The sequence below is a fragment of the Netta rufina genome (assembly GCF_964035555.1).
Source record: "Netta rufina genome assembly, chromosome: 9".
NCBI lineage: Eukaryota > Metazoa > Chordata > Aves > Anseriformes > Anatidae > Netta > Netta rufina.
This window is the reverse complement of record NC_140132.1, coordinates 13,669,438-13,682,168: the sequence shown is the minus strand read 5'-3', so window position 1 is coordinate 13,682,168 and position 12,731 is coordinate 13,669,438. Positions and strand designations below refer to the sequence as shown.

Genomic DNA, 12,731 nt, shown 5'->3' with positions numbered 1-12,731 from the left:
GAACTGCACAGGCCCCTGTGGCAATGGTGGAAGCAGCCTGATGAGCTGGGCTTGGGCTGAGCTGCTGATGGAGGCCAGGGCATCCACCTGCACACAAAGCCAAGTAGTTTAATCTGGGGAGCATTTCCAGTGATTCTTGGCATACTGTTCAGAAGAGAGGCATTGAAAAGCCTGCAAGCCTCCCCCCTCCCAAAAAAAAAAAAAAAAAAAAAAAAAAAGTAAATAATGTGACCTTGTGACCTTCTGTTCTTCTGTTTCATCAAATGGTCGGATGGTTCATTCACATTCTTTTTAATGGAGTAGGACTGGTAAAAATTTTCCACTGAGAAATACTTTTTGCTCAAGTGTTGTGGTTTTGTTAGATTTGCAGGAAGATGGAAGTATTGGTTTAAAAAGAAAACCCAAAAGTTAAGGTTTGGCAAGTTAAACAGTCATTTTATTTCTGTGGTCTCAAAAATACAAATCAAAACAAGGAGAGTATTATCATTTGGCTGCTTAAACTATTGATTCATAACAAAAATGATGACTCTAAATCTCTCCGAAATTCTCAGAGAAAAGCCAAAAAAAACCCCTTGAATTCTTCATCACCCATGTGTATGAGAACAACCTTGCTTTTGCAAACTGCTCTCTTAGTTGGTTAAAGCTGTCTTAATCCACAGTGATGTGATTTGAGATGTACGTAATGTGCAGATCTGAACATTAGTTACATGATGTGATCCAAGATGGATCTTGCAGAAATCTGTGTTGGCAATTTGGTGCTGGCAATGTAGCCCAGCTGACCCCTCTCTCCAGCTCCAGAGGGTTTGAAAGAACATATTTGTTGTATATTTTCATTTGCGGAGTGTTTTCATTAATTCTTTCAGAAGTTTAAAAAGAATGGAAATAAAATATTTTATTTCACAAAGTTGTGTTTTAAAGCAATGTGGTGGTGTTCCCTGGTGAGACCAGAACAATATACACAGTGCTCGGTGCTGAGTGAGGGGACTGGTTCCTATTCTGACCACGGACGGCATGTCAGTGTTAATCCAATATCTGGCATTTAGTTGCTAGATTTGGATCCCTCACAGCATATTATATTAGACCGAGCTGTAACTTATACACCCAAGACTGATGTTAGATGTCACGCTCGTACAAATTCCCACTTGTCATATTTGATTTGTCTGTTTTGTCAGAGGAAAATATCTTCTAGATTTACATCACAGTAGATTTCCAGGAGGAGATGGGAGAGAGAAAATTGTCCTATACTGCCACAGACACACCCATATGCAACATAGTGGTGCAAAGGGGCAGAGAAAAAATTATTTGAAGACTTTGGTGTTCTGGAATATTCAGCAGATAGTCAGCCAGGACTTGATAAGGATTTTATAGTTGTGGTGAAGTAGAGAGACGAGCAATAATTTGTCTTCTCTGGGTTATAAAGGAAAACTGGAGAAGGGATACCAAATTCAGCACTGCGTGGGATGATGGATTCTGTGTGATTAAGGTTTCTAGTGGTGCCATACCGGCAGTAGGATTTTCTTTGTCTTCTTTTTGTGTTTGCTTGAGGATTTAAGTGTAGGTGAAAATGTTATGTATGACTTATTTGTGGATTAGCAGGGAAGAGCTTTGTCTTACTATTGTCACTTAAAGCTGTTAGAGCAAATAAATGTGGCAGGATGCAGGAGCACTGCCAGATCCACAGTGCACAAAGGATAAACGCAAGCTTGCTTGCTCCTGCTCATGTGTGAAATCCCCTGGGAGGCTCCAGGAAGGGGACAGCAAGGGCAAACGGCTGAGCAGTGTTAGTGCTGAGAACCCAGGATCGAAGGCACTGATAGCTCCCAGGACTGAGTTCTATTTTGATTCTGTTTCTGCAAGGGAAGTGCTCGTTGCCTTGTTCTAAGGGAACATTGTCTAGTTAAAGGCTGGAAAGCTCCATTATTTTCTGATTATAAGCCTGTTCAGAATCCAAGTAGGACATAAGACTCTACACTCTGTATATGGGGCAGATGTTTCAGTAAAATTTGTTGACCTTCAAACTCCAGGTATGTTTCTAAATAAAAGTTGGTTTTGACAACACTTCTGTCAATCTCTTGTATAACTGATCTAAACTGAAGTGTCACCATTTAAGCCAGTTTCCAGGTGTACTATAATCTGGTATCTAGTGGCTGTTGGCTTTTCTTTGCACTGCCTCATAGTTTGGTCATTCTAATGCAGACGGCTAATTTCTAGGTCCTGGAAAGAAGAATAATTTCTTTCTCTCTCCCAGACACCTTCTCTTGCAGTAAACGCCAGCCACAAGGAGCAAGCTGACCTTTGGGCAATTGTAAATTAGTTTCACCATTCAAACCCAGTTTTCCTTTCCCTTCCTTTCATACAGGTTGATAAAGTGTGTGGACAGCCCAAACAAGAAGGGAACCTGTCATCAGACCATATAGTGACAGTGAAGGAAGCGACTGAAACCCAGGCACTTGTGATGGCTCACGCTAGTCTGAACAATAAAAGAAGGTAACCCTAAGCCACAGTTGAATTCAAATGAATTCTGCCTCACAGTTAGTGTTGCTGGTTCCTTGTACCAGAGTGTTTCAGCCAGAGATGCAGTTCTGTCATCTTGTCTGTGTGCATTCCAGCTGTTGCTGTCACTGATCGTTACACTGGTATTGCATTGCAGGTCTCTCCAAGAAAAGCTTTTTACAGGCCAGACTTGATGTCATTACTCAGCACCCAGGTGTTCATTATTTCCAGAAGTTTTCAATAAAAATGATGAAAGCTTTTCTGTAGTAAGGTCTGAGTAAATTCTACAGTTGAGTCTGAATTACTTAAAATACAACTGCTCCGAAGGAGTTGGGCTTATCTGGGGCAGAGATGAGAACGAGAAAGGGGTGAAAAGGCAAGATTGATTGCCATGACACAAAGTCCCTGATTTCACAGGGTTGGGGAGGAAGTAGCAGGTTCTCCCTTCTCACTGATGTACGCAATAAGATCCCTTGTGTGGCTCCTGGATTGGCTTTCTGTAAATTTTAAGTGGGGAGGGAAGGATGTCTTTGCAATGCTGCTGTTGATACATGAGTAGATGTCAGAGCTAACTGACTATAAAATCACAATGACATATTTTTGGCTAACATGCTGTTCTCAGTAACACCAGTGTAAATCTGGAACAACTTCAGTAAAGTGAGTGAAATCATGCTGGGCATACACATCTAGCTAAGAACAGTGTCTGGTCTTCCCAGGGAGCCTCTGTGTGTCCCTGTATGTTGATAACTGACATTAAAATTTACGTAGTCTGGGTTCTGGTGTCCAAGTTGCGAAGATGAGGTTTTTATCCATTGCTATTTTGTCGTCTGAACTTACATGAACAAAGAACTGTTTTAATTAAGTGACAGCAAGAAGTTAATTTTTTTTGAGTGATAGCAGTATTTTTATCCTTTTGTAATTAAAACGTAACTTTTTGTGCTAGTGCTTGGAACTTATAATTTTTAACCATGCAAATTGAATATCAAAGTACAGAGCATTAAGAAAATCAATAAATTCAGCAGTAATAGTCCAAAGAATAATTACAGTACAATTAACAAAATATGTTTTTAAAAATACAGGGTTCTTGGCCTGTCTTCTGTATAATACACTGACTTTGCTGGGACTTACATCCTGGCAACCGAAAAGGCAGAATTAGCAGTCTGTTAGGGAGATAGGAATTGGTGTCTTCAGTGGCATGACAGCAGTTCTTTCTCACCTGGAGATCTGCTCCCTTCCCAACCATCTAGAATTATTGAGATGTTGGACTTTTAAAATGTGAGACCTGTGGATGGAAAAGAAAATATATTAAACCTAATTTGTTATAAATAGACTTTCTCAAAATTGTACACTAAAAATTAAATTATCCAAAATATCTAAACTAAACTAAGGCCACCCTTCCAGAATTAGGATAAAGTGTTGCTAAAATATAGCATTGATAAGTATTGTGGAGAGCCCATGCACCAAAAGTTAATGATGGAGCCATAATTAGTAGGAAGTGAAGAATGTTTTCCATAACTTGCTATAAAACACGTCACAAAGCTTGTACTTTGCTTCTGTGATTGTGAGGCAGTAAACAGAGTGAAATACACAGTGACTGGCTGCTGTTGTTTGCCATTTATCATTTAATCACACATATCAATAAAAAGTAATTTTAGGTAATAAAATTTTATAATAAAGGGTAAACTCATCACTGCAGCGGGTTGTACAAAAGCTATTTAGTGACAGATAACTGCTGCAGGGGGATCTAGGTTATGAGAGTAATTACATGAATCTTTTTTGGTGCTGTTCCTTCTGGCAATCTGGAAAATAAGGAGCAATTATGTCAGCTGTCAGTTTAGGTCCTAGGTCACACTGGGAATTGGCCCAATTGAGTCCCAGTCTGTTGGTCAGTGTCACAAATAGTCCCTCCAAATGATCCTTTATTCAGGTGGGATATGGAACATGACTCCTGCCTTGCAGAATGGGGAAGGAAAAGCAATGAGCAAGCACTCTTCAAGTATGTAAAAAAAAACGGTGGCTCATTCCCTTAATGCACCAGAATGTTTTCAAACTCGAGAACCAGTCAGGTTAACAGCAGGGCTGTGGGAGAAATCACAACAAAGTTGACTTGCATCTTTGCTGTAGTACCTACTTAAAGATGCCCTTAAAATCTTGGTGCTGAAGTTTACACTTACATAAGTATATTTGTTCCAAAGGTACTACATCTTTGCAAAGCTGGTTACAGGATCTAGCTCCTTTTCCAAAGAGTGAGAACCTCTGGTTTCACCTGGTCAGTAGAGCCAAAGCTGCTCATGTATTTAAAAACCAGGATGCATGGTCCTGCATGCTCCCTAAATTCATGTAGCAACTGGATCCTCTTTTGGGGTAGTTGAACCCTGTTCCGCTTCTATCAGTGTCATAGGTTCCTGTGAGATTTCTCATCTTTATTTCCACCCCCGTTCTATTCCTGCCTCTTTTTTTTTTTTTTTTTTTTTTTTTTGTTTTCTTTTTGTTACTATGCAGCACCAAGTGTCAGGGTGTCAGGAAGAAAATACTGTAAGAAGCTGAAATCTCAATAACTGTTGCATGATCTTCTATCAAACCTGTTCTTCTGATTAAGCTGAGAAGTATAGATTTAGAACATTTATTTCTTTTGCATTATGCAGTAGTATTTGGGGATTAACTGAAACTGGCAGAATTGGTGCTGCAGTAATTTTTAATGTGGAGGTTACTATAACATATAGTAGAGATGACGAGAAAATTGAAACCAGATGATGGTCCAGGGAATCTACATGGCATGTACAGAATGTAGATCACTAAATTGGAATGTTATTGCTGAGTTCAGCACAAAGTGCTATTCTGGTCAGGGTTCGGACTCCTGGCAAAGTTGGATACCTGCCTTTTAGTATGGCTGCTGCATGTAATATTTCCAACCGCTAAACGCAGACCGGATAGATCTGTCTATTGAATTATACTATGTTTAAGAAAAATACAATGCGGTATTAGGTCCCTAATTGAAGGAGGCAGGGTTTGAAATAATGTTTTTGAGGGGATTTCTTTGTTACTCTGTAGGCTTGCAGATGTCTTATACATCTTAAAATAAATAATTCTGAGTTTCCTTGAGAATGTTTGAAGTCAAGGTCATCTACTTTATTTAAAAATAACTATTGGTTCAAGCTTCACATGATTTTTTTGAAATGTAAATATTGAAGTGCTAGTACAAAACAGATATTAACGCCAGATGCAAAGAAATTACTGTGGTGAAGAATGAAACATTTCTAGCTGGCCAAAGCAGACGTTTCAGCAAATATGCCCTGATACAAATTTTGATTTAATTTTTCATGGGCTCTGTTGGAACAACTGCTTCAGTGGTGGCAGGTGACAGTTGCCTGATGCTTACTGCAGGTCAGCCCTTTCCTGTGGTCATCCCTGGCCTTCAGCTCCCAGAAAACTGGATGGAAATGCTGCAGTCAGAAGGGTGGCAGACAGCTGCCAAAGGAGGTGCTTTCTGGCCAGTAAGACTTACTAGCTGGACTGGCAACTGTTGTTAAAGCTGTTTGTAGACATGCATTACTCCAGCTGTTGCCATTGCTTTATACATCAGAGTACTGATTTAAGAAAGAACTAAGTGTGTTACTAAATCTTCAGGTGGAAAACTATCAGGCTGTTAAAGACAATGTTAATCAAGGGACCTCAGGAGATATCAGTGCCACAAAACGGATTTGCACTGAGTAACTGCCAGGTTTTTTTCCACCGTTCTTCCTCAGATACAACCTTACAGCCTATCTATCCTGCTTTGTAAACAGCTTTTTTTTTTTCTTTGGTGCAGTCTGTCCAGAACTAAACAGCAAAAGATATCTGTATACGCGTTATTTATTAACAGAGAGCAAATTGCTCATTGCACAAGAAAACAAATGCTACTCATTTGTATCCCCCTTCCCATGGTGCTCATTCTAAACTGTTTCTCATTGTTTTCTTGTATAGCCTCATATATTTGCAGTTCTTCCATTTGGTATCAGTTATGGTTAATTTAAGTCCCGCTGAATTTATTTTCAGCTTTTGGCTGTGTGCTGCATTTGTAATTGTGCTCTTAGTTGAAAAAAAAGGAGAAACAAAATCTCCATTGTATTGTTTCGGTATTGCTTTGACATTTTTAATTGTATCTATGCTTTGGGAAAATCTCATGACAATTTTCCTCCTTATTTGTTTTCTTATATTATCCTATGCATGTGCTTGATGACCTTTCTTTCAAATAATTTTTACTTTTCTCTTTTGTTTCTCATTTCTTTTCCTCATTTGCCTGAACTCCTGCTTCTCCCCTACTCCCCAACCTCTCCTGATTGATGCTTATTCTTCCCGGCCTATTCCAGTTCTCTGCCTCTGAAAGCTTCAAAGAATGACAAATCAAGAAGTTTGAAAAAAATCTCTCGGTAAGAATGAAACCAAGGTGACATACTTTGTTGTCTTTATGCTTTGCTCATCTCCATTGTAAGCTGCTGTTTCAGCTCTAATCTAGGAATTGGTGTACTTACGATTGCTGCTTTTATACAGTAGGGCACAGGGAAACTGTACATTCTCTACCTGGTGTGTTTAGTTTTATACGGACAAAAAGTAAATATTTTCTCTGGTTAAGGTTAAGAGTTGGACAACTCTGCATTTGCTGCGATGCTGCTTTGAAATGTCAGAGCCCCACTGCTGAAAATGCAAATGAATTTAAGCCTCTTGGGGTGAGCTGAGTAAGACACGCTTTAGACTCTCTCAAAAGGGTGATCTGTGCCTCCTTCAAAGAAAACTGCATTCTAGAGAATAAATTTGTATTAATCAATCTTTGTATGAATCAATGCTCTCAGGATGATTCTGTCAGGTAGGTGGCCTTCTGTCCAGGCTTAGCTTTACTGTGTAAATGCACAGAGTGCACATCTTTAAGTGAGTGGTCAAGAGTTAGAAATACTGATATTTTTTCCTCGTAAACCCGCAAATTCCTATTTTATTTTTCTCAAAATGATAGCTTTCCTGCATTGTTAGGATAAGCTTGTTCCTTAGGACTATGGGATGACTAATTTATCCAAAGGAGGATTTCACTGCATGTCAGACAAATGGGATGGCTAAAAGCTCAGTGGAAGTGAAGAGATGGTTGTGGGGAAAGATGACCACTGACTAAGCCTGGTAGGGGTAGATACCTGTCAGTGGACCTTAAAGGTGCTGTTGCTCCCAAAAGAGTAATAAGTCCTGACTGTTCAGATGCCATTCTCCAACCCTATCCCCAGGCACCTCTTCTGTGTAGTGCTGTCTTAGAGCCTGCCAGACAGAAGCATAATAAACCAGAATGAGTCCTTTGGCCTTCCAAAAGGAGCTATTGATGGGTTTCAGAGACAGATAGCTCTGCGATAGTTCTAGTTCATTTTTTCTGTCCTTATTATCAGTATCTTTAGCCATCCTATACCAAATAGGAGCTTTTAATGCTGTGAATGTAGGGTAGTACTCTCAATGTGTGGTGAATTAACACTTGTTTTGTTACAGTTTATTTTTACGGCTGCCTCAGCCAGATACGTATTATGGGCATAACCAGATTATAGAGGCAGCAGTTCGCCCTCAAGACGTTTTTCCATACACACATCATTGGTAACGGTCCGTTTGTGCTAGCCAGGAATTTTGGTTATTCTCCAAAGTGCAGGCACAGCCTCCTCTTAACGGGAACGATGCCAGATTTAACAGGAAAGAAATTTCTTTCCAATATGAACATGACATGGATAGTGATGATGGGGAGGAAATGGCCCCAATACATCCCGAGGAGATGGCTTTCTATACTGTTGTTGCATGTGGGGGGTACTTCATGGCATATTACAGGTTTTGTCATGGGATGTTAGCTTCAGAAAACCTTTCCCACCCAGGAGGATATTGACAGTGTTCTTTATTCATCTCTCACGCGCAGGGAAGGGAGAAATTCCAGTAACAGGGAAGAAAAAACACTCCTTTTAGTGTTGTTGTTTTCTCTCTTCTTTTTTTTTTATCTCTTTATCTTGAAACTGGAAATGGACTTCTTTCAAATTTTGAAGTATTAATGTAATTTGTTAAAGACTACCTTTGTATGAAATTATGTGTATTAACAGCCAACTAAAGCTGGATTATGTTTAGGACTAGAAATACACTAGAAATAAAAAATAATTTGTTTTTTTGACTTCTAATTTCTTGTGGGGTTCTAAACTTTTAATCTTGCGGAGGGCTAAATTGACAGGGGGCTTAAATCATATGTATGGTTTTGTTGTTAAATGTGTTCTTCCTACGTTGCAGAGAATTCATCAATTACATGAAGCGATCCCGAACCTTTTATGCCTCTATAGCAGAAAGGCTGTGTGAGGGAGACCTGGTGATGAAAGACAGCTCAACCTGCTGGAATGGAGAAGATGTTGTAGAAAGGTAAGGTTATGTGTAAAAGCTTTCCTTACTGGTGAAAAAGGTGACTTCATATCCCCTGATGGTTAAGAAGCATTCTGAGATGTTACTGTCATCATTAAGTTTCTCCTTCATAGTGATGCTTAATTGAGCAAGTATTTTGCTAACCTATATGGTTGTTAATGCTGAGTTTTAGGTATCTGTATTAAATGTAGTAGAACACTTTCTTGAAGGACTCTTTTGAAGGGTTCCTCTGTGGAGAGAGAGCTCTTTATAGAGACATCCTACCCTGTAACGCTGAGTTAGCGAGGAGTACCTCTATGACTGACTGGAAGTTCCTTCAGGTCTGGTGTTTATACCGTCTTTAGTATGGAGCTAAATGTTGTATTTGGGCATAAAAAATACACAGCTTTTGCTGCAAAGGTGTCATAGAAATACAGTGGTCACATGATTATATCTTAAAGGATTTCCTTGCCATTTCCTTCGAATATTTCTGACACAGCACTTTGAATAACAACTGGTTTTGGAATTGCCAAAAGTCCTTACCATGGCTTGCTCTGTGGGAGTTTCAGTAAAATAACAATTAATGAATACACTGTTCTATGTTGATAGATCAGCTAGAAGCACTGCGGTGTGAAAGGATCTTCCTAGTTTATCACACAAATTTTTTCCTCTGTGTGTTATTACAATCTTTCCTACCACCTTTTGGAATCCAAACTGGAAAGTATACTTGCACCCTTCATGAGCTAAACTTTTTACTGTCATTTCTCTTACTCAGTATAACATGAGGCAACATTTCCCCAAGGAGAAAAAGAAGCATTCAGAATGTAACTGTACCTGTTACTATCACTGTCAACGTATATGTCAGTTTTTGTAGTAAGAGTTGGTTGGAACTGTGCCACTGAATGTTTTCCAAAAATGGCATTTTGTTAAGAGACATTCCATGAGATTGTGTTGGCTTTCATGATATTTCCTTTTGAAGTGTATTCTGTGTCCTTAACAGTTTTAGAAGATGAAGTTCTAGCGTTCTGTTTTCTTGCTTTAAAACAATTTTCATTACTGAAAATTGCTTTGTAGAATTTGTGAAGTAATTTCAATGTGGAACAGAGATGTTACAATTATCGTCTGTCCCATTAAAGGACACACAGCTCTGCTTAGATTTTTCTTATGTAAATAACTTCAGCTTAATTATGTCTAAGATACTCAGAGATAAATACGTGTCTAACGCATTCAAAGAAAACTTTAAAGTTTAATGTTTCAGTGCGTACTGGCATTACTAATCAATTGTAGCAGCATATATTTGGATATTTTGACAGTAGTGCAATATTCTAAATATTAATATGTAGCCATTGTAATATTGATGGAAGTTGTTACTGTAAGAGTAACAGAGAGGAAATGGGGAGAACACCAATATCTTTAATAAGTATTTCCATTTCAGAATCCCTTTTGCTGGTAACAAGTTGCTGGATACACAGCTAACTTCTAGAACAAACAGCTTTCATGTGGAGGGAAAAAATAAAGGCAAAAACAAGAAACACATTTTCTATAGCAGCTATCTGAACAAAAATTAAATCAAAATTTAGGTTTAATTTTAGTCTGCGTTTAAAGAATACATTAAAAAATTGCTACCTAAATTGCTGGTACATGTATTTTAAAAGGACATGAAAGGGAAAGTTGGTTGGTTGGTTGGTTGGTTGGTTGGTAGTCTGTAACTTTCCAAGAGCTGGGGACATGCAGAAAAGTTTCTGGCCTGAAATGGGTAGCAATGTGGAAAAAAGCAGGGAAGAGACTAATGACCCCTGATATTTTGAATAAAAAACAAACAGGGAAAACAAAAAACAAAACAAAAACAAACAAACAAACGAAACAAAACAAAACAAAAAAAACACTCAACCCTGAAATAGATGTTTGTATTAATATATTCCATAGGCAGATTAGGGGGGAAAAAGTTTAAATTCGTATGTTGAACCAGACTGCAACATGTATATATTTATCAGTTATGTCACAGTATTGATCATGCTAGGAGACTCTCTGGACATCCAGCACCACCAGCCGTGCTATACAGCAGCACAAACACGGCACCTGCTAGCTGGCAAATTTTACTCCTGTCATCATCTGTTTGACAGGCTGGACATGTCATGAGTTCTGCCCGTACAAGAAATAAATCTCTTGCCCTGTTGATGCCTAAAGATGCATTTCTCTCTGCTCTTTCTCCTTTCCCAGGAGACTAGGAGATTGAGTATCAGCAGTAGTAAATAGTACTGAACTCAAAATAGAGCCTTATTCTTAACTTCATAGATCTCTCCCAGTTAATCTGGTGCTTCTCACATGAACCAGTCAGGGTTACTCGGGATGTGAAAATGGCAAAAAGCACAGTTCCTCTTTCCTTACTGCTTTCTTTCTTGTCATAATACTGTCTGAAAGCTGAGTGATATTTATGCTGCACACTAATTGGCTTTTAGGCTCTTCGGGACAAATAAATTCAACCTTTAAAAACAATGTGACACGTGCATGCCATCTGTAACAATATGGAAATTCTGCTCAGAAATGGGGATCATACATGCAATTAGTAAAGAGGGTACTTGAGGTCTATCAGAGGATCTAATAAACAGGATTTTCATTGTAGTTTGTTGTTGTAATACTCTGGATTGGGTTTTATCATGTTTAAAGCAGTGCATTAACAGGCAAAATAAAGTTTGAACTGCCAGTAAGTACACAATAAAAGAGCTTGGTTGTTTGCATTGGTTTGAGAATATGCCTCTGGCCTGCTCTTCAGATGGACAGTAGAACAAACCTTCGCTAGGAGTCCTCTAGTGTCACTGCCAGGGCTCTGAAGACAAATATAACATCTGTCCCTAAATTGCTCTTTTGAGTAATTTGGTCTTGGAACAAGATTCCATGTAAGAAATAGTCTGCGAGGTTCATACATGGTCTGAGTACAGAAGGTGTGCAGAGAAGATGAGGTTACCACAGGAAAACTGAAAACAACTATTTTGTGAAATGAGACAAGCTTGGAGAAAAGTGCCTGGAAATTTTCAAAACCATATCAGAGAAGGAGAGGAGAAATTGACACTGTAAGCTATTTATTATATGCTGCCTGGACCAGATGCCATTCACCTAAGATCTCTGGAAAGGCTAAAGAGTTGAATAGCTGAATTACTCATTGTGAATAATTCATTCTGATGCATGTGGATGCCCCATGTGGAAGACCAGCTTGGATGAGGCCCTGGGCAAGTGATCTAGTGGGTGGCATCCCTGCCTATGGCAGGGAGTCGGAACTGGGTGATCTTTAAGGTTCCTTACCACCCAAGCCGTTCTGTGATTCTCTGATTTTCTTAAGACTGTTCCAGTAGCAGATGATGGAAAGATGTAAAATATGAAGCCCTCATAGTTTTTCTTTAAATGGCAAAATAAGGATTTCAGGAGGGTGTGATCATTAAACTCACTACGTAACACAATCTGGAGAAACAAATGAAACTAAGAGTAGAATCAGTGTATAAGCAAATGAGTGTGATACTTAGAGGAAGAATCAGTGTGTTGAAAGTCTTCAGAAGGAGTTAACAAGCACATAGACAGGAAAGATTTCTATAGCTGCTTGGATTTTGGATAGGTACTTCATAGGTCCTTCACACAAGACTGGTAGAGATGAGTATAAGGGTAGGAAATAGCTTACAGTGGAAGGTCACTGGTGGCATTGCACAGGGATTTGTGCTGGAGCATGTGCTGTTCATCTGTCATAAGAGACTTGTGGAGAGTAGCAAATACTGAGGTGAAAGTATGTGCTGGTGACACTGAATCGTACGGGGTGGTGGAGACAAGGGCCAACTGTGGTTAATTTTGGAAGGAACTTTTGACATAGAATGACT

At 39.1% G+C, this 12,731-nt stretch overlaps 1 protein-coding gene across 1 annotated transcript in view; it reads left to right on the top strand.

Annotated features, from left to right (window-relative positions):
* Nucleotides 1–12,731, top strand: part of LOC311212585 (glypican-5-like) — a 368,484-nt gene that overhangs the window by 122,479 nt on the left and 233,274 nt on the right. The window contains exons 4-6 of the mRNA XM_084292068.1: nt 2,360–2,487; nt 6,843–6,902; nt 8,764–8,889. Coding sequence (XP_084148194.1) covers nt 2,360–2,487; nt 6,843–6,902; nt 8,764–8,889 — 314 coding nt within the window. The remainder of the gene's footprint in view (nt 1–2,359; nt 2,488–6,842; nt 6,903–8,763; nt 8,890–12,731) is intronic.